General features: G+C 41.1%; 2 protein-coding genes across 2 annotated transcripts; both read right to left on the bottom strand.

Annotated features, from left to right (window-relative positions):
• Positions 1 to 3,667: 3,667 nt before the first annotated feature.
• On the bottom strand, positions 3,668 to 12,012 carry LOC146601462 (acyl-coenzyme A thioesterase 1-like). The gene is made up of 3 exons (XM_085306881.1): positions 11,397 to 12,012; positions 9,619 to 9,821; positions 3,668 to 8,316 (listed from the first exon to the last, which is right to left on the bottom strand). The coding sequence occupies exons 1-3, from the start codon at positions 11,896 to 11,898 to the stop codon at positions 7,714 to 7,716; spliced, it is 1,308 nt and encodes a 435-aa protein (XP_085163007.1). The 5' UTR covers positions 11,899 to 12,012; the 3' UTR covers positions 3,668 to 7,713.
• Positions 12,013 to 13,076: 1,064 nt separating this feature from the next.
• Positions 13,077 to 21,461, bottom strand: JMJD7 (jumonji domain containing 7). Its single transcript, XM_085306894.1, has 8 exons — positions 21,415 to 21,461; positions 20,306 to 20,459; positions 19,126 to 19,379; positions 18,241 to 18,297; positions 17,418 to 17,513; positions 15,657 to 15,733; positions 14,567 to 14,726; positions 13,077 to 13,690 (listed from the first exon to the last, which is right to left on the bottom strand). Exons 2-8 carry the CDS (start codon positions 20,446 to 20,448, stop codon positions 13,602 to 13,604), a joined length of 876 nt encoding a protein of 291 aa, XP_085163020.1. The 5' UTR covers positions 20,449 to 20,459; positions 21,415 to 21,461; the 3' UTR covers positions 13,077 to 13,601.
• Positions 21,462 to 21,467: the final 6 nt, after the last annotated feature.

The following is a 21,467-nucleotide window of genomic DNA, read 5'->3' as shown; positions in this document are numbered from 1 at the left end:
GAAGTCGTTGATAGGGAGACTTGGACTGTGATAACTTGTCTGACGAGAAGGGTAGCAAAAAGTCAGTACACCAAAAGGAGCATCCACCAGAAATCAGCCTCACATCCACTTTTTCAAGCATTACCTTTAGYTCTATTCTAGTATCAGCCTGCTATCCAAGCCCACTGAAACTACACTGTGGCAGGGTCTCATGCAGCTGTTAGAAATCTCTTATCACCTCAAAGCAAGGGTTGGGTTCTGCTCTGCACCACTGGACATGCAATACTACTTGACAGATTAAGATGGAAGGACCATTGTAGGTGGCACGTATAGGTTCACTCACTGCCACTTGCCAGTGGTTTGTCCTGAATTTGTAAATCTTCAGTTGAGAAATAAGCTGATTGATAAAGTTTTAGTGACAAAACACAGGATCTGACTGTTAGTCTTTCATATTTTTACTACTTTGTCATGCCAGGTATTTTAGTTATCCTCTGATCAAGGTCTGGTAAAAAGCATTTTAATATCAGGATTGCGRTGCACAGAGAAGAATTACGTGTTGCTTTTACGACATAGATGGTATTTCTAGACACACAGATCTCTCATCAATAATGACCAGTGTCTGCAAACAGAAGCATGTACAGATAAGAACTGGCTTCTCTACTGGAACTACAGGAAATTTTAATTAATCAACAAACTTTTCTATCACATTAAAAACCCTCTGAAGATGTAAGATGCCCAAATGTTCTATGGAATTATTTGCCTGGAATTATTCATATGCACACTTGGAAAGAAGAAAGAGGTATAACTAAATTCATGACATACAATGACTGTTTCCATGTTAGAAACAGATAAGAATTTCTTCTTTATATAGCCCCAGTTTGCTGAGCTTTTTGAAATTACAGTCAAAAGAGAGCTTAACTTTCACTCATTACATGTTATATGTATGGGAAAAGTGCCCAAGCTTGTGCCCTTGCTGCCAGAGTTAACACATGCTTGTTACATGAAATGTCTGCCCAAGGCTCCATCTCTTTACCAGTTCCTCAGGTAGTCAGGAGACAGGCGTCGTTCTGTTCACTTCTGGAAGTCTGCCCACACACAGCCAGCAGATGGGCCCCTAGGCTATAGACCACAGAAGCTCCACAGTCAACTCCTAATCCACACAAGGAGCAAATTACGGGGCATCCTGAGGAAAATCTCTTCCTCTCYTTTGCTCAAATTCGCTGTCTTTTTTTCGCTACATCTCAGCACATGAGCAAACCCTCTCAGCTACTGATGTAACTTTTCAAGTGTTACTTCGCAGTATAGTGCAGAATTTAGAAACACTGATGGCTGTATGCAGGAGTGGGGTTTATGTGCCAGAGTATGAACTGGGGGAGGCTGCTGGAGCATAGCCTGTCTATTGAACCAGGACTTGACACACAACTCCTGAAACTCTGAAATATGACTCTAATATAAGAGTAACAAAATTCATGGTAAATTAATTTCTCTGTGGCAGCCCAGCAGTCCATCTAGCCAAGCATCCTGGCTCTGCCAATGGGCAAAGATGTCTACAGAAGAGTGTAAGAACAGGAAAAGTCTTTTGTGATTATTCTCTAGAATAGTCTTCCAGACTCCAATAGTTTGTGGTTCTGAGTCTTTCAGAGGTAGTGTCTTCGCATTTAGTAAACTTGTTGTATTCCTCTTACATTAATTTGTCCAATCCTTTTCTATAGCATCTTCTAAGCAGTACCTCATGTATTTAGATGGTAAGTGATTGTGGAGTAGGCTCATTTGCGCAGCACCTGTCAGACAGATTTTCCTAGTCTTCATTGGTCCATAATCACTACAAAAACAAAGACACTTTGAAAGAGCAACGGGAAACATTGCTGACACTATGAAAAGCAAAGGACAGATATATTTGTTTTATCTATATGACGATTTAAATCTAGTGTTAGCAATATTCTGTCAGTAGCTCAAATGATCACAGTAGATATTGTGTCACATTCCCAGTAGATGCTACCTGGCAGGGAACTGGTGACTGATTGGCAGGCCAAATGCACTGAGTACAGTTCATATGGTCATCCTCAAATTCTGCCCAGTATCAAGATGTGATCTTTAGGTCATCGGTTTGTCTTTTAAATTTTAGTCTCAGCAACCAGGATTTGTGAACAAATGCACACAGCTTAATCAGTGTACTTAACATCAATGTCACATCAACCTAATGTGCGTAGAAGAACTCGCAAACAGGATCAGAGCTACCAGATGCAAAGATCTGACCTTTCATCTCATTCCAAGCCAAGCTGCATCACTGGTATACATGACTATGTACATATCGCACTGTCACCTGTGCACTTCTCTGATGTTACACAGGCTGGTAACCTCCAAATCACAGATGTCTGTCTCATGGCTGTTCTCATTTAACAAGTCCTATCACTAGAAACAGAGACTATTCTGAGAGTTGAGCAGGCTGAATGTGAACAAAAATACTCTACAGATACCTGTGCTCTGGCATTGTCAAACTAACAGCTTTCCCAGTGTTTTGGCCCTGCTCAGTCATAATGGTTTGTCTATTAAACTARCATCTGGCTCAGTACCAGGCTTTGCTGTTCTGTGACCTACCAGCTCTCTTACATATTGACATGGTCAAACAAACTGATCTCTGCACCAAATATTATCTTTAACCAAGCACAACCAGAAGCAGCGTCCCATGTCCTTCTCTTAATAGCAAATTCAGCTTGAAATGGACAACATGGAAATAAGAGCCATTTCCAGGCTCCCTTGGTATAACACTACAGGAAGCCTTCAGTGTGGTGACAGATCAAGAAAAACAGCATTCAAACTTAAACTAACAAAAAACACCCCAAGAAAACTACTAGTCTAGCCTGAACAAGCCATCTGAATGCCCTGATGATTCTCCTAATCCCAGAGGTTAACTGAAATGAATTGGTGTTCAATGGTTGGTGTTTGAGAGAGTCAGACTGTGACGGACTAGGGACAAACTCCTGCAGATAGCACAGGCTTACTGATTCAAAACTGTCTTACTGAATTCGTAGCATACTAAAATGATGGCAGTGCATTGGAACTTTCTCTTCTAACTGAAGGCAGATATATGCACACAGTAATCATGCTCTGACCCTGGGCACGACAACATATCTCCTTCAGATTGTCTATCCAGCTTGTCTCCTATCTGATAGTCACATTTTGTAATCTTCTCTCCGGTGTCAAATACGTTACTCTTCCAGACCAGATCCATTGTAAACAGGGGCAGCACACAACGAGCTGCCAAGCACTCGCTTTACTTTATATAGAAACAGATCCTATTTAAAATCAGCTGAAATGGTTATTACAAACTTAACTAAAACCCAATAACTTCAGCCACACTTGCTGTGAAAGGTACAGTATCATTCACCCCTGCGTCTCTCTCTTCTTCAGTGCGTGTTCCTGCACTGTTCCTATTTTTCTCCTTAACCCAGATGAACACTTTAATCTTCTTTTGTTTTATTTGCAGGATTAGCTTTCAGTTAGATCTGCAAGCAGAAAAAAGGCATGACCATCCCTTTTGGCAACAAGATATTCTTAGGTCAGTGAAAGTGCAACATGAAACCATATCTTTCACAGAAGTGACTTTAATGCAGACATAATTCTACAACCTAATTGCAAGATGTCAGGTGTTCAATGGAATACATCACTGAAAAGATACAAGCCTCAATTAACAGATTTTAATGCATTTAATTGTTTTCATTAAGTGCTAAGATCAGAAGTCAGGACCCAGGCATTTTTAGCTTTGATACAAAGTTTGCATGAACAACTTGGTAAAACTATGAAAAACAGTAAGCTTTAGCATTCCAGTATTTTGTCCCGGACATGACAAATGACAAAATGATCTTTGTGCATTTATTATAGCATTTAGCTTAGATTCCATTACAAATGACATGTTTAGAGAACTAAAAAGTGCAGACTGGTGCTTTTTCCTGAAATGGTAGAATTATAAATTTCACAGAAAGATATTAGTATACTCAGATTTTGAATAATTTTATTTTGTTACTATCCTTAGGTCCTATCCTTAAAAGTGACCTGGAGAAAGATCACTTCTAACTCAACAGCACAATGTGTATTCTCATCTTTCACTTCATTCCTTCTGCCTTGTGGCAGTGCAAAAACGTGGCTTGTAAAAGACATCTGGAGAAACTGCTTCTTCTGGGAAGAAGCTGCTACTGTTCCCAGAACACATTTGCACTGAAATCTCCTTGTTCAGCACAGTCCCTAGGAAAATTCCACTGAGGTCTCAAACACCCACCGCTTCCGCAGAGGTATGGTGCTCAAAGAGGCGTATCGCAAAAGATGTTTTCTCTCTCCTGTACCTGTGGTTCACTTTTCGCTAACAAAGGCATTTTAACTATTTTCATTCTGCAGTTTCCTCTGAGTATTATACTATGCCTATTTCAAAATGCTCCAGAACCAGCTTCAGCTTCTGTTCAAATACGTGATTGGACCTGGTACCTTTAGGTTGCCACTGAACAAGAACTTTGGAGTTTTCTTTCCTCCTCAGCTACACACAGTCTAACTACACATATGGTAAAGTATGGGGAAGTAACTCATGACCTTGAAAGTCAACCTCACAAGCTTTTCCTAGGAGACTTGAAAAGCACAGAAGTCATTATTCCATACAATGCACAAATGATTTCATACTGTTAATCCTAGCCAGGAGTCCCTGGAACTTTTCATGACAGGTTATTTAGTAGGTAGGAGAGTGGACTGGAGCCATGCAAAGAAACTCATCTGCATTGTGATATAGAAAAGCCACAATGAAAAGGGTCTTTCACAAACTGTATCCAAAGGTGCCACCTTYGCAAATAGTCTATGAGCTGCTTCAGAGAACACCAATATGAAACAATAGGTTATATATGCTTCATATAACTTAGACCAGTTCTCTTATCTTTGGGTACTCTCCTTTCTATGTAGAGAGAGACCACACGTTGAATCAGAACAAAGAAGGAAAATTTTAAGGATAAAAAATGTTTATTGCTCCTTGACTCCACTTAAGCTAGGGAAATCATCCTGACCAAAAGGAGCTTTGCAGAGTGTATTACTCCCTTATAATATATTTGTTCATGGGAGCTTATATGTTGGGAGATTGCTTCTCCATTTCTTGGAGATTTGTGGAATGGAGCAAAACACTGAAAAACATGCTCAAGTACAAACAATTTTATTGAAATGAGGCCATTTCATATTATGACATAACAGTCTCCCTCCAGTTTCTTCTTCCTGAAGCTAAGTTTCAAACTTGAGTTTAAAAAAGACAACCAATTGAAAAAAAAATCCCTTCGCAACAGGGGTTGCAACTGGATTGGCTGACATATTTCCTTGTTTGTACATAGCACAGAGTTGTTCAACTAAATCTGCCTTTTCCATCTTTCTTGCTGGCTGCTATCCAACCGACAAATAAAGGGTTTTTGACTGACTAGGAAACCTTTAATTCCAGAACAACATAACAAGGAGGTCATTTGTGCTACTGTCATCAATGGAGCTACCAGCCAGCTCCCCTCATCATCTAGTTTCAACCCTGTTTTCCTTGAATGTGATTGCTGAACGCAACAACGTAACAGTGAGTGTATGAAAGCATCACCGAGTAGTTGTTGATTTACTGATGGAAAATATCTTTTCCTTTAAGGCAGAGTTTCCTACAGATAAAGAAAAGGTTGTATTTTTTCAGCAGCTCACGATTTTGTAATTCAAAAAATAGGTATGCCAGCTGCCCACTAAAGGATGAGAAAGTTTGTCTTCATCTCAGAAGGTATTAAAATTATCCCGTGGTCTGGAGAACACACTGTACTACATAAGCCTCACTGTGCTCAGTAAAAACAAAAGAACAAAACAACACATCCGACAAAGAACCTCAGAGACTGGYGTGCCCTGAGTCTGACAAAATCTGGGTACACTACCCTGGGGTTTTTGAGCGCTTTATTAAAATAGAAAAATGTGCAAAAATTTTCTTAATCCAAATTAAATTGCTTAGATGTGTTTGATTTGTCTTGCTCCTACACATCGCCCTTCTGCCACGTCCTACCCACCCACTAAACATTAGGAATAACCAGGGTCTGTGCAGGACATAGACACACAGGACCAAACAGAAAAAAAGTCATCTGCAGAAATCCTGACGGTGAACAAGTATGGCTGAGCAGGAGAGATACTCTCCACTCTACCTGCTCACATTAGGAACTGAGTGGTGCCCATTTAGCATCTTCAGGAAAATCTGAAGTTTCTGAAGGGTCACACTGTGGCGGATTTATTGCAAGAGAGAGCCTACAGCCCTCTGAGGCTCAACATGTGCATCTTGAGGAGCCATTGCTCCCAGCGGCAGGAAAACTCAGGGTATGTATGATTCTGCCCTTAGCAGGACTCAGGCTCCTACAGGGCTTGTTTCTCATGAGGAACTGGAAACCCAGAAACCACTGCTCTCTCAAAGGTAGTATTTTGCCTCAGCAAAAGGCAGAGACTCCCAGTTCTTGCTGAGTTTTGTGATCAGAAGGGGAGCTCCGACCGCTCATGGAGGCAAAAATTTGCTCAGTACCTGCAACCTCATAGCTAGAAAATACCAGCAAGCTGCTGCTTGCCACTGCCCCGCTAATGCAGGAGGCAGATCACAGGCATCCTCTCCAGGCTTGGAATTTAGTAAAGGGTGGGATAACACACACATCCCAGGAGGCAGCATCTGCCCTCTCTAAAGACTGGCATTTTTAGCTGCCACCACTGACCTCACAGCTGCCTACCACAGTGGCAAGGCAGCAGAGTCAGCCCATTCCACAGCCCTCCTGGGAACTCAGCAGCAGCAGCAGCAGCGGCTTTATTCTTCCTCCTCAAAACAGGGATAAACTGAGCTTCAGCATTCAAAAGCAAGTACTCAACACATCGCTATTACCCTCATCTCGAGCACTGTGCAGACCCCTGTGGCAAACTGCACTACTCCACTTACTGATAAGCGGTAAGGACTCCTGTACATTAAATCTTCAGCCAGGCAAAGTGACACCAAGACTGTTGATTCTGTATTTACAGACACAAAAAACAGCTGAGACAAATTCAGAGAATTTCAACTAAACCTTGCATACACAAATACACATTGTATTTATCGAGTAGTGCAGTGGGAACTTCAGCCTGGAATGTAACATACCTGGAGACAGCAGTAAATACAATCACTGTAACCTTCTCATTTTTGAGATACAACAAAACCCATGTTATAACTGCACTTCAGAGTAAGTCAGAAGAGTACCTCTTTACTCAGTTGAGATCAGAACTGCAGCATCGCTGTAAGCCAGGGATGTAAGAAAAGGTGAGATAATGTACTAACATACTGACTATTCACATCTAACTTAACCAAAAGTGTAATTCTGGCCAACCCAGTGTAAAACTCTTCCTATAAGAATATTTCCTGCTACTAAAGGAGAAGATTGGACACAGAGGGCAAAGACGGCTCAGCACCAACTCAATTTGCATGACAGGAATTTGAGTTTTTTTCAGATAACTATGGCACTCAGAGAGATCAGATGGTGCCAATCCACAACACAGTTAGGGGCAGAAGACACCTAAAATTCAAATAAAAAGTGGGAAAATATCTGGGGAATGAAAATAAACAACTATGCTACAATGGGGTGTAAAAGAAGGTAAGCTAGAAAATTTTCAATGTGTTTCCAGAACTCAGACTCTAATATAGTGAGAACTGAGATACTAATCTTGTCAGCATCTTTGACAGCTCTTCCACTACAGATTGCTCTTGGGAAGGTCTGAGTCCATCAGATGTTGCCAGAAAAAGGCCTGTATCCTGTGCCAAGCATCCTCTTGGGCTCTGGCATGCTCTCTCCATTGCCCTCCCCATTGCACAAATAYCCCAAGCACTCTGTGCAATGAAGCCTGGCACAGAGGAAAGTATGGTGGCTCCAAGAGGTGCCCTGCTCCAGAATAAGAGTAAAACTCCACTTTCTGTCCGTACTGTTGAAGGCGCTGTACAGCATCCTGGCAATAGAGGTCACTTTTCCAGTTTCTGTCATCCAGCCCTGACAGGAAGAGGAACTTAGCCAAGGACCTCTCCATGGGAATACGACAATCCCAAGTCGCTGGGTCCCTGTGATCATCTAGAACATCTGTAAAATCTGCTATGCCAGACTCCTCATTCCACTTCATCCTTCCTAAATCATATGGGTGGGGACGAACAGTGAAGCCATCACCCCGCAGAGGAATGAAAGAATTAAAACCACTTCCAGAAATGCTGACAGCTGCCTTGATGCCAGGTAGAAACGTGGCCATGGAAAGGGCTAGATCAGCTCCTTTAGACAAGCCCAAAACGCCAATCCCAGTATCTTTCACCTGAAACACAATTATGAAACAACTATTATCAACAACTCATTTCTTGGGCTGACAAAACATCTGTTTAGCTTCCTCATTCTTCATTCAGTTAAGACCTCCTATTTTTTAACCCTTCCCTCTCTCATTTCAAGTGACATCCCTCCCACATTGATCCCTTTGCTATGCCTCAAGAGTGGCTATAAATTCTACATTTCCTGAACATTTCTGCTCCTGTGACTGCAACACTTTTTCTTCCTGGTGACCTCTACTGACCAAGCCTCTCTGCTCCCTCCATGTCTTGTCCTGACACTTGCTCTCAGTGCTGTGTCTTTTATTTCTCTGGACTCCAAAACCTTTAGTCATCTTTCTTCTGGCTCTCTTCGGCAAACCATTTCTTCATGGGTTTACTTGATTGATTTCCTTTCTCACAACTGTTTTTTCACACTCTCCCACATCTGACCTGTTATTTTCTATTTCATCTTCAAACACAAGTTCCTTATGCTTGGGGCTGAGTAATCCCAAATTGTTTAAATCAATTTATTTATTGTGAAAGCTCTTCATATCAAATTCATATTGCAATCTGTGTCTTGTGAGATGCTCTGGAAGCTTCAGAGCTTTATGAGGACCAAGGCAAATAATAGGGCTGAATTCTTGTCTCACAGTGGCTTTCCTGGTTTCCATGTAATAGGAAATAATCATGAAAATAACCAACTTCATCAATTAAAGAACACATAAGTAACATTCCATTCAAAGTTTAAATGACATTTGATTTCTCTTGACCTCTTTTTAAGTATTATGATATTCTGGAGATATTCAAAACCCACCTGGATGCAATCCTGTGCAACATGCTCTAGGTGACCTTAAGCCGGGGGAGGGTGTGAGGGGGGTTGGATTAGACGATCTCCACAGTTCCTTTCAAAACCTCAACCATTCTGTGATTCTGTGATAAATTGCTATATAGCGTCTTTCTCAACCTACATGCTTATTCAAATACAGCCCCAGCTTCTTAAAACATGACACACTCTCCAACACTACAACTGTAGAAGTTCCTGCTCTTAAATCATTTTTATTACTTTCTGTGAAACTTAGTCAGAATTGAAAATCTACAACATCCCAGAAATATTAGAAATTAACAGAATTTTTTTCCTTCTAAAATCATCTAAGATACAAGAGTAGAAACAAATAAGATAATAGGCTGTCTTCTAGACAGCGCTGTTTCCTTCCACATCTCAAACTTAGTTTTACTCAGTGGCATATAACATTTCAAATTTGGGAACTGGAATATAGTTTTTAATAGGAAGAGCATCATAGTTTGTCTCCTACCTGCTGTTGCTTCCGCAAAAAATTTACAGCTTCCTCAAAATAACCCAGTTCAAGAATCTCTGGCATAGCAGGCAGATCTTCAAAGGCCATGTAAGCCAGAGCCAGTGTCACAAAGCCTCTGCTAGCCAGAAGACTTGCTCTGTATTCAACAAGACCTCCTCCAGATCCATACAAATCAATAAGTCCAGGGAATGGACCAGATCCTGCAATGAAAGGTATATACTCATAGAGAATGGTTTCTAAAGTTCTTTCAGTAACACCTGTCAGCACACATCAGGATCGTAGAAATTGACGGGAAATCACTCTGAAGGTTTTCATGTTTCTCATTCTCAGGGACACAATCACTGTAATTATATTCTTTCCCCCAGAGGCATTAATTGCCATGATTACCCCCTAAGGATATGTCATAGTTCAAGTTGCCTGTATGGACAACCACCAGAAAAATCCAAGCATTTCTGTGAGCAGCAGAATGCATGAAACCTAGTTTCCAGAGGCTGTCTCCAGTATGGATTCTCTGGTGTCTAATGATGAAACTGAGTTCTCCTGCAGCACCTCTCTCTCTTTCTCTCCCCCTAAGAGTACTAATTTGTGTATTTCTTTTCTCTAACAACTTGCTATTGGAAATTTGTATTTGGGGGATCTTTACTCCACCATCAAATTCAGCCCAAATTGGTCTAGATGGTCTCAAGCTATTGGAGACAAACGAACAAACAGTATTACTGCATGAATTTCACTCCTTTAGTAACTCTGCTAAAAGCTTCTCCAGGATGGGAATACTCTAAGTTACAAAACACATTCACAAATATCACAAATAGCACTGACCTACATCAACGCAGACTTCAGTTTTATCTAGGTAACTACTCCAGGGCTTCTCAGTTCTCCTCCTGTAGTTCTAGGATCTTCAATGCCTATTGCTGCTCCAGCCATTTTCCTTGTCAAATTTAAAAATATATTGGAAACTTTGCCTAAAAAGGATTTGGTGTCACAGCAGCTGCAAGGAAATTTTTATTCTCTACAGAGTAAAATATTCACGTTTATGTACTGCTCGAGGAAGTCCACAGTCCAAAAACTCAGAACAGTTTTACTTAGAATCCAGTCTTGTCTTTGTCTCTGCACAGAGTCTCGGAACATGACTTTTATTTAAATCTCCTGTCTTTGCCTTTCTCATTTGAACCACATCTTCATCAGTATTTCATGCAATTAAGTTGCTCAGCTGATCAGATACTAACTTCTTCTTTGGCTTTTCCTAAGCCAAAATAAAAGACAAACACAAGTCCAGAGTCTGCAGGAAAATCTGTGGTAGCAGCTAAAACAGAGTAGGCCTGTTGCACCCCAAACCCTGTGCTCCCACTACATCTCATCATTGCTCATTCCAGTGCTGGAATACAGTTACACCCTTACGGTTCAGCTGAAGATCAGGAGCCTCTGTGCTATGAGCTAAATAGAAGAGTTAAGAAACAGACACATTCTTCCTCAGAGTCCTCACTTCCTGAGAGGTCCAGTCTCCTCTTGCTCATCAGCTAAAGAGAACAGGAGACACTTTGTATCACCGCTGCTGCCTTCACTACACAGTACCGCCCTTGCACTAAGCACCTTACCTCCCCAGAGCATGCACCTATCCTGCTTTGCTGTTAGGATCAAAATAGTTGGATCAAGCGCAGCCCAAGGGAACAATTAAGTGAAGATTTGCTCTGGGTTATTGAGTGTATCTAAAGGCAGCAATGCATAAAAAGTGATGTAATGCACATCTGGAAAACCAGCAAGGAATTCAAACTCACCGGGAGGGATGAACAGAGTTGCTCTAAGCCGACCTTCTCTGACTGAAATCCTCTTCACCCCCTCTCCTAAAAACCTTCGCTCATTGGTGCATTTTCCTAGCAACTGGCTCGTGTGCCCATGGCCGTCATATACTTCCAAGTCCACACAGAAAGGGGTCAGGACATTCCTCTTTGCCAGCCGTTTATAGGGTGTTTCAGACTGCAGAGACCACAGTAGCCCCATCGGCTCCACTCCAGAATAGCTGCCCCCTAGAGCCGGGGAGCAAGTCAGGTCCAGCTCTCCACTGCTCCCGGCCCTGTAGCGAGCATGGGCTTGGAAGAGCACCCCGCTCTCATCAGCCAGGCAGGCTCTGAGGGTGACCGCCTGCTGCGGCAGAAGACCCGTCACACAGATCTGGATGGGGTCATCAAACAGACACCGGGGAGATGGCAGAACCTTGACCTGCACCGCCATCTGAGCTCTGCCTTGAGAGAAAGGAGCTTGGCTTTTTTCGTGAGACATTGGCTGTGTGAAACGGGAATGTCAGCACCTTGTCACTTCTGAGGCTCAGTATCTCTGCCCAAAGTTCAAGAGGAAACACTGTGACCGTTTCCTTCAGCCAACAAGCAAAGGCTTCTGGGAGACGTAGTTCACAGTAAGAGCACCTCCAAACACTTAGTCTAAGAGGCAGCACAAAAACACAATCAACTTGCAAATACATGACAAGCAGTGTTATTTCTGATTACACAGAGATTAAACTAAAACCCCAAAACTTCAAATAACAGAAAGAAACAATTAGTTTTTTCCCCAGGCTGTGGGAAAGTTTAGATTTGATTGTAGCATTGATTTATAATGTCATGGCTTGGGCTCCTTCATCAAGGCACAGTGAATAAACTTGAAAATCTTAAGTAATACAACATTTTTAATCTAGTCATGACACAAACCCTGTATCTTCAATCTCTCTTGGGTTTTCAGCAATTTTTGGACAAGAACTACAAAGTAAAATGTTGTTTAGGCTTAAGTGTGTTTCTTTTAAAAGCAACCCCGCACCCAAAACAATGATTGTTTTTCTCTTCAGAATAATCAGTCCGTTCTAAAGGCTATCTGTATTTTCCTGATTAATACATGTAAAATATTTTTCCCATTATATCTCTATTGTTTCTGAGGTCCTTTGAAGCTTTGATGATCAATACCAACTTTTAGTTATCATAAACAACAGTACTACCTTTTCACAGTGTCTGTGCATTTAATAGTGTTCCAGTCCCTGCAAGTCTCAGTTGTGTAAGTATTCTCCTCCTGCTCAGTGAAAACACGCAAGTGTGAATTAAGACTGCAGAAACAGGCTTCTGGTTCACATGACTTTCCTGACCATGTGTTTGGCAGCAGTTTATGTCAAAGGACTGTTGTCATCATTACTCAGCCTACAAACTCCAGAATCACAAGTTCTGCCACAAGACCATGGGTGATGTGCAAATTGACTACGCACAATCCGCACATTGTTTCCTGGCAACACAACTCTAAAATCACCCCTGAGAATGTAAGAGAATGCAGCTACATGATTAAAAAAAAATAAATAAAAACAGGTAATAAAAATATAAAAATACATATCTTAACAAGAAAAACTGCCAGGATTGACCYAACATGTCCCTATCACCTCCATCACTCACCATACTGTTTTGAGTCAGGAATTAGTGCAGAAATAAGCTTTTCCACTGAATTTTATTGCAGAAGCTCATCATCAAAACACCACAGACAGCCACTGAACTTACTGAATTACAACTGCAAAGGACGTTTGCCTTAAACTAAACGTACATGTTGGACTTATGTAGCCTGATGCACAGCGTGTGACCCAGCCAAGTCTTCCTTGTCCATTTGTTACTAAAACTATCTGTAGATCTGAAGGAACAGTCATGGTGTATGGTTTGGGATTTCCAAAACCTAGATTGCTTCTCTTCATATTTTACTTTGCTTACCATCATCAAGGCAAAACGTGAAGACCTAAAAATGCTATTATCGAACCTTCTACCTTCAATCCAGAAAAAAATGGCCAATTGACCTGGACTCTAAAAGCAAGCAAAATAGCTGTGATCTGTTTGACAGGCTTTGTTGAGGATAACTTAATGTTCAGTTCTGCTAGCTTGAATCACATTTGTGCTCCAGTCACAGACGCTGATGATCGTACCACATCAGAGAGGAAAATCACAAGCTTGAGTCTCCCACCTCTGCTATAACACTTTCACGGCATTTGTGAGACAATCTAGTAGTTGATAATAACTGTACTTTAGGTCATATTCCATGTCATACCAATAATTCACTGAGGAGACAAGAAAAAGGAAAAACATTCCTAAAGACAGAATGTAACAATTTATGAACATGTTCATAGACTCCTTTAGACAGTTCAGCTCAGCCAGTACAGGCTTTTCCTTATTGCTGAGTGAACTTTGAAACAAGCAAAGCTTTGACTACAACCAAACATAATGTAAGCAAACATTAAAGTTCTTTAATAGTACTGCCAATACAACTCAGTTTTAACCCAAACCAACCCTTCCCTCCCCCAATTCTGTTCTGGGGTTCCCTGGAGCAGAAGCTGGAAAAATGTTTAGGAATAGGAAATGTCTGCTTCTATTTAGGCCAGGAGTATCAAATACACTTTGATGTTTAATGATGTTTAGTATCTGCATAGGACCCTCTCTTCCTCTCAGGTATAAAGGATGGAGAATTCACTACTTCACAGTGGTCATCAACTAGCTTTAAATTTGCTTCTCATTTTAATTTTGGTGTAATATCTGACTAGAAAAAAATAAGCCAAGCAGTATAATATTGTACCAGCAGCCTTGGAGGTGGATATACTTCAGATATCCACTAGACCAGATCCAAAGAATGCTGACTGTTAAGCGTATACAGACCACAGTGCAGTTAATAGACAAATGGCCAAATACACATGGCAATTCTAGCATTTCAACAAAATAGAGGAAAAGAAAGTTGACAAAGGCTTGTAACTGGAAACAATCATATTTTTTCTTAATAGTCTCTGAGGTCTGATGTAGCAGCACCAAGAAAAATAACCAGAAATACTGAGGGAGGTAGACGATTTAAAGGACCTTTGGTTCTAGTTATGTTTTGCAGTGGGGTACCTAGCTGCACACCCAGCATAGTTCAAAAAGATAGTTGGAAATACTATGTATTTTACCTGCTATACAGCCATGTGATTGCTGAACGTGGTGAAACCAGAGAGAAGGGAGGTATAACATCTCACCAGCTTTCACAGTACACTGCAAAGGTTTTGCCTGAGCATATTCTGGATACTGTTCCAGATTTGGGTTCAAAGGGTCCAGGGGGATCCAAGGTACCTGAAAGGAAAAGAGTATGTATGTGTTAATGACCATGGTAAAAATCTTCAGCAAGTTTCCAGAAAGACAACTGATAACCAAACTTAYGAAACATGCATTCTAGCCTTGCAAAACATTACAACTACAAAGCCTTCCAAATTCAATGGAGAATGGGTCAAGGACATCAAAATTTGCCCCCTTTACTAAAACATTTCTAACTGGAGAAATTGTGCTAAATGTCAGCCATTAGATTTCAACTTCATAGCATGCTTTCAATATGTCTCCAGGCTGTTAATTTACTTTTTCCTCCTTCAGTCAGTACTTGAGAACTTTATCCGCACTGTGCTTTTTAGAGACTCCTTTCTTCTTCTAAATGTCTCTAGTCTGCTTTCATTTCCTGCAGACAAATTATCCTTTCTGCTACAACACCCTCCTTGCCTGCATTAATTTCTTCTATGCCCTACAGAGTTCATAAATGCCAGCACTCCACCTCACCGTGTTACAAAAATGCTCCTGTAGCATCCTCTGAGCATCACTGTGGAAAAGGAGAATGAGCCTTAGCTAAAGTTCAGGTGTAGCATAAGTCCCCATTGCAGAGGCAAAAGGAGAGCGATTCTATTCAAAAGRGTACTTGACCTTTTGTCGAGTGCCTCAAGTTCTATGCATTCTAACCACATAAGTAATGCTTCTACAAAGGAAACACAATTTGTTCATCAAACATGTTTTACTGCACTGGACGATACTTCTGTAGAGCAAAATTCAGCCCTGACTGGGGCAGGGGCAGAAGAAGGTATCCTTTACAAATAACAAAATACAAGTGAAATATCTGGTCATTCTCTTTTCAGTAATGAAGGATTTCTAGGTATCTGTCAATAGGCTCAGTTTGAGTGCTCAGCAGCACTCAATTAGTTTTATTACGTAAATTGACAGCATTATTCATATCATTTTTACCTTATCTGTAGTCTTCTCATCAACAATTTCAAATGAGCCACTTTCTGACACATGGTAGGTTGCTGGCTGATAGAGTTCTGGAATCACAGAGAGAGTTAAACGGCACAACCCGAAGAAACACACACAGAACCTAATGGCAGGGCATGTCACATTCTTAYCAAGTGACATAAAAATTAAGGTAAAATCATTTTCAACTTGCTGTTTTCATTCTCCTTCCCTTTGTTCATCTCAATCTTTATCCTATTTCCTACTTTTTTAAAAAAAAGAAAAAAAAAAGTCTGTCGAAATATTGAGCAATGCCTTCTTGACTAGATTTTTGCTGTTCTTTCTCCATAGGAATTATTCTCTCCTCTTCCTCAAAAACCATTTTCTTCTCCTATTTTGTTCCAGTAATTGTCCCATTTCCCTTCTGGAAGTCATAAATACATCCCTCTCTTACCTAGAGTTCTGTACTCTGCCCTTTCTGTTTTGGTCAGTYTAGTATACTACCAGGCCAACAAGGTACTTAAAATAATTTATAATAAATATATTAAATAATAATATAATATAATTATATATATTATAATTATAATAATATAATATAAWAAAATAATATAATTATTTATAAATACATAAATAATTTAGAATAAAATAATTTATTCTAAAATTGAAGAGACTGTTATGCACAGGAAGTTCCGCCTGAACATGAGGGGGAATTTCTTCACTGAAAGAGTGACCGAGCACTGGACCAGGTTGCCCAGAGAGGTTGTGGAGTCTCCTTCTCCGGAGATCTTCAAGGCCCGCCTGGACGCAACCCTGTCTAACATGCTCTAGGTGACCCTGCTGAGCAGGGAGGTTGGACTAGATGATCTCCAGAGGTCCCTTCCAACCTTACTGATTCTATGATTCTATGATTCTGATTCTATGCCTAGGAAAAATTATATTAGCCTCATACAACATTCTTCAATCAGTAAATCTGAATGCTTAACAGCCAAGAAATGGGAGAAAAACATCTTTTTTTCATTAGGAGTAAAGTTAAGCTGTCCATCTTCTAGCAGACACTTGCAATAAAACGGACTATTACGGTGCACACAAGAAAGCAACATACAGAAACAGAAAATGGGCAATATAAAGTAACGCTGTCATATTAATCTCTTTTTTCACTTCTCTAGTTTTCAGTGGTTCTATTAGTAACTTTAATATTTCACAGAATCACAGAATCAGTAAGGTTGGAAGGGACCTCTGGAGATCATCTAGTYCAACCTCCCAAAGATTTCCTGGTGCTGGTTCCACTGGGGCTTTAACCCAGGACCTTCAGCATGTGAAGCAGATGTGATAACCACTACACATTTCATTAATGTTTTGCTTGTATTCCAACTTCCCTGCTTTTTTTCTAGAGAAAAAAATTAGCAGGCAGAATCCAAACCTGTTAAACATCAAAGATGACATGCTACAATGCTGACAATATAATTAAATAATTAAAATATTCTAAAACTGAAGAGATTGCTATGAGTCACATACTTAAAGTGTTTAAGTCTCAAACTGAGGTCCATTATGCCTCCATCAGTGTCAATGTATCTATTTTTTTTTAACACAACAGGGAAACTTGACCTCAATGGAATTTATTACAATCTACATGCAGTATGAACTAGAAGAGATTTCTGTTCATATTGGAAAGTATAACACTGCATAAATATCAGAACATTATCCCTGTCTCCATTTTTGTCTTTCTTTATCTCCTCTTTCCAACCTCCAGATAAATATACATAGTAAATTACGTACCATATGGGATGAAGGGACGATCACTCGGTGGATGCAGCAAAAAATGTTTCTCTCCAGATATGACACAGTACAAATTCTCATAATGATCTTTATGTACTAAGATTGAGGAAAAAAAAGAGCGTGGAGAGAGGGAGAAAATTAGCATTTTTTCCTTCTTTATATCTTAAAATACAGTAAATTGAAAGCATCATTTCATCTTCTCATTACTAGGCTGCTTCCTGCTCTTGTAGTTGGTGGGAGGGGAAAACAATGTAATGTTGTAGTGAATGTATTAAATGTAGCAAACTCCAAATCAAGGCAGCATACAAAGATACCTTACAAAAATGCAATTACATCTAGGATAGAGGCTTTCAGCCAACAGGCATAAAGTCAACTGATCAGCCACAAGAGAGCACACGGTATTTCTGGATATCAGATATTCTTACAAAAGTGCTCTGAAGTGCAGAATACCTATGCAAAGCAGACACTCCCTCAATTTTTTTAGCATTGTCTAATGCTTTGTATAAGAAGGCTATATGGGGAACAACAATCCTCTAGCACAGATTAATAGTTTGGCTTGATCTGTTTCTAAGCCAGTCTCTTAGACTGACAGGATAGAAATCATCAGTGCCTTGTTTGACACAATATGCAGCAGATATACCCAGAGACACAAGAGTGAGAGGCTGTAGAAATGCAAGAGAAAGAAGCACGGAAAGAAATATGTTAAAGTAGCACTGCCCTGCCAGCAAAAACACAGTTCTACTAAGCCACTAACTTGAAAAAAGCCTTATTAAACTTGTGTTGAAAAGCACAAAAGAGACATACAGAGCCACATAGTACATACAAGATGTCACAGCAGCTGATTCACCAAGCCAGAAATTCACAGCATCAGGCTTCTTCCCTGCATGGTTAGGAAAGAGAGTGTTGTTCTCAACAAAGAGAGAATTTGAAGTGCCATGTTTAAAAGTGTTTCAAACACTCTTCTGCCAACTTGCTTTATCTCTGTCTTTTAAGTTCTTTCATAAATATGACAGGCTCCATTGCTAATAGCAACATGTGAGGAACTGCAAGCTCCTTCTACACTGCAAGCTATACTAGTGACACATCAGACTCAGTGATGCAACAGTAGTATTCAGCCCCCAAACCATGATTACAATCCTTATTTCCCACATTCTGAATCCCTAAGACTTGGCTCAGAGAGAAACACATTTAAATATAGTTGGAGAAAGAATGTAAGATCATCGTAAACAGACATTCTACGGAAATATGTCTTGTAAAATAAAAATCAATAGACATGGAGCAGCATTTATCCAGTAGGAACAAGTATCTATAATTTTGTAATGGGAGGAATGTGTTACAGGGTTTTGTTTCACCCTTTGATTATGCTAGTGTTAGCAACAATAGCATGAATATGCATCCAAACAGGACTCTAAATCAGAAAAAAAGCAAGCCACTGTATAGAAAGGCGTGCTATACAGCACTATCACCACATTATTTCAGATATAGTAATTCCAATACACAAGTGAGATACTGACCTTGGAGCAATCCAAACCCAAAAATAAAATTACTTTATTTTTAACTATTTTACCACTTCTACTGTCTGAGGGGATAAAACCAAACTGAGCTGTGGCAATCAGAAATGGAGCAAACGCTCATCATGTACATGACATGATAGTTTTAAAGTTCCATACAAAATATTTACTGAATATAGGAAAGAGGGAAAGTTTACCAAGTGCCTCACTCATCCATGGTATGTCAGGCTGCACATCACATACAAGTTCAGGGAACTCCTCGGTGAGGTTTGAACACTGCTTCTGCACATAGAATACGTTGGGAGAAGTCACTTTCTTCTCCACAATGTCCAAAAAGTCCATGAATGGCATCTGACGCTCTTCTGGCATGACAAAACGGTCCTGAAACACTGCATCTGCATAACCATTTGGTGTTACTGCTACACTCACTTCCTTGGGACCCACTACCTCCCTGCAACATAAWTCAGAAGTTCACAGTCAGACCTCCAACTGGCCCATATATTGGATGCTGGTTACTTTAAAAACAATTTGTTTCAAGAGCAGCAGAAATAGGAAATCTGGTCTTCCACAGTAGGCATTTCTTGACTAGATTTTCTAGTGTCTAATAAGAATCCTGATGTTCTGCTCTGATTGCTCCCTGTGGTCAAAGCCCTGGTAGTATCTCTGGAGTCTTTTGTGTCTTAACAGAGTCGAGTTCACAAAGCAACCCTCTTTTTCTCAACGGAAGCAGAGAGGGTTCACTTCAGGCACTTCTTTTCTTGAATTATGCTAGAGCTGCATATTCTCAGGACTACTCAACTCAGCCATATCTTGTTGGCCACAAGTTCAAAAATTATCAGGGAGGGAGAAAAGGTGGACAGAGACAGAAACACACACTGGGTGCTAATAAACCTTAGTTCTGTGAGAAGATAAGTTTTGAAAGTACATATTTTAGGCCTAACTGTAAATCCCTTCTCAAAAAAGGTTTTTTTTCTAATTCAGTCATTGTTAAGCTGCTCACAGTAGGTTTTTAAAAAGCAGGATGTTCTCGGTCACAGATCTACCTGTTTATGCAGACAATCCTACAGCCCCACTGCAGGAGGACGCAGGGTGGAGCACAGGCCACACTGCTCTGATAATGTGAGTCTGCTGGCTGCGCACAGTCAAAATACCCACACTTTTTTACTAAATCTGAATTCTTCAGGATAGTATGTTTGAAGAAAGACCTTTATATTTGAGTTTTAGATGCTGTGGCAAGCAGAAGACTGAACAATTTCATMCACGCTCATAAAGGAATCTGGGCTAACCTTACAAATAAAAACAAACATTATTAAGAAGGGGTCTTTTACCRAGGTTAACTTAAATTGAACAACAGTCTGGTTCAAAAGCTGATCATACCTGAGGTACGTTAAGGTCCACTTCTGCAGAGCTGGCCAGTGACTGATGGCATTCTGAATTATACAAGGTTTATTGGGACTCACCCATTCCCGATAAAACTCCAGAGGGGATGGAGGTCTGTCCAGATACGGTACTGATTCCATCAACCCCAGCTCTGTCCAGACAAATTAGAAACAGTTTTACCCAGCGTCCTGAGCAAACACTCTTCACTAGAGCACTAGTTCGTTTTAAAACGAGAGACCTTCATCAAAGGCAGGCAGCACCCACAGATTCCAGCAGCCACCTGTTGCTAACACTACGGAGGGTTTCAGTGCCACGTTGGCACACTGGAGGCAAGGCATAGGCAGTTGCCCAGCTTCCCCCCTCGCTGCCCGCCACAGTTCAGCCCCACACGTGCCTCCGCTTCATCCCGGCGGGAGATTTCCGAAGCGTTAAAGGAAAAAAGGACAGCGTCCGGGACTTTGCGCACTGCTTATCGGACACCAGCGTCACCCTGGAAGCGAGAGGCAAGGCAGGGTCCAGGTTTGAAGCGCAGCTTTTTTACAAAAGCATGCCTTAATTGCCACCGCCTACAGAGATGGTATTTTTTTATAGTGCTGTCAAGCATCTTTAGAAGACRTGCATTTAAAATTTACGTTGCACGAACAGACACGCAACAGGGGAATCACCTCTAAATAAAAGGCTTTCAAAAGTTTACACTAAGGTCGCAATGAACATACCGTAAGAGGGATTTTTTTAAGCTGAAATAGTGCTTTGTTTTGCCTTTTTATACATATGTAAATAAGCAGAAAGGGCCATTTCCACAAGTTTCACTTTTTTTTAAGAGGCTGCTTTTCTGCTGTTTCTTCTCCTTAGCAAGGTGAAGGCTGTTCGACTGGGGTGGCTGGAAAAGGAGCATGAGGCTGGATGGCGCCACCCGCTGCTGCGTGTGTGTGTTGGGCCGCCCCTCCGGGCGCCGAGGCAGCAGCCGGCCGGGCTCCTACCGCCGCGCGCCCGCCGCTCGCGCACGGCGGGGCCAGCGCCCCCCTCCCCCACCCTCCCCACGCGGGGCGGTTGGGCCTCCCGCCGCCCGCCCTAACCGTCCTAACCGCCTCCCCGCCGGCGCTCACCGCGGGCCTCCCGCGGGAAGGCGGCCAGGCAGCGCCTCACGGCCCGCAGCGCC

Source organism: Rhea americana, unplaced genomic scaffold, assembly GCF_003343005.1.
Source record: "Rhea americana isolate MKP2758 unplaced genomic scaffold, rheAme1 scaffold_102, whole genome shotgun sequence".
NCBI lineage: Eukaryota > Metazoa > Chordata > Aves > Rheiformes > Rheidae > Rhea > Rhea americana.
Note: the sequence above shows the minus strand (reverse complement) of the source record. Positions and strands in the feature narration are given on the sequence as shown.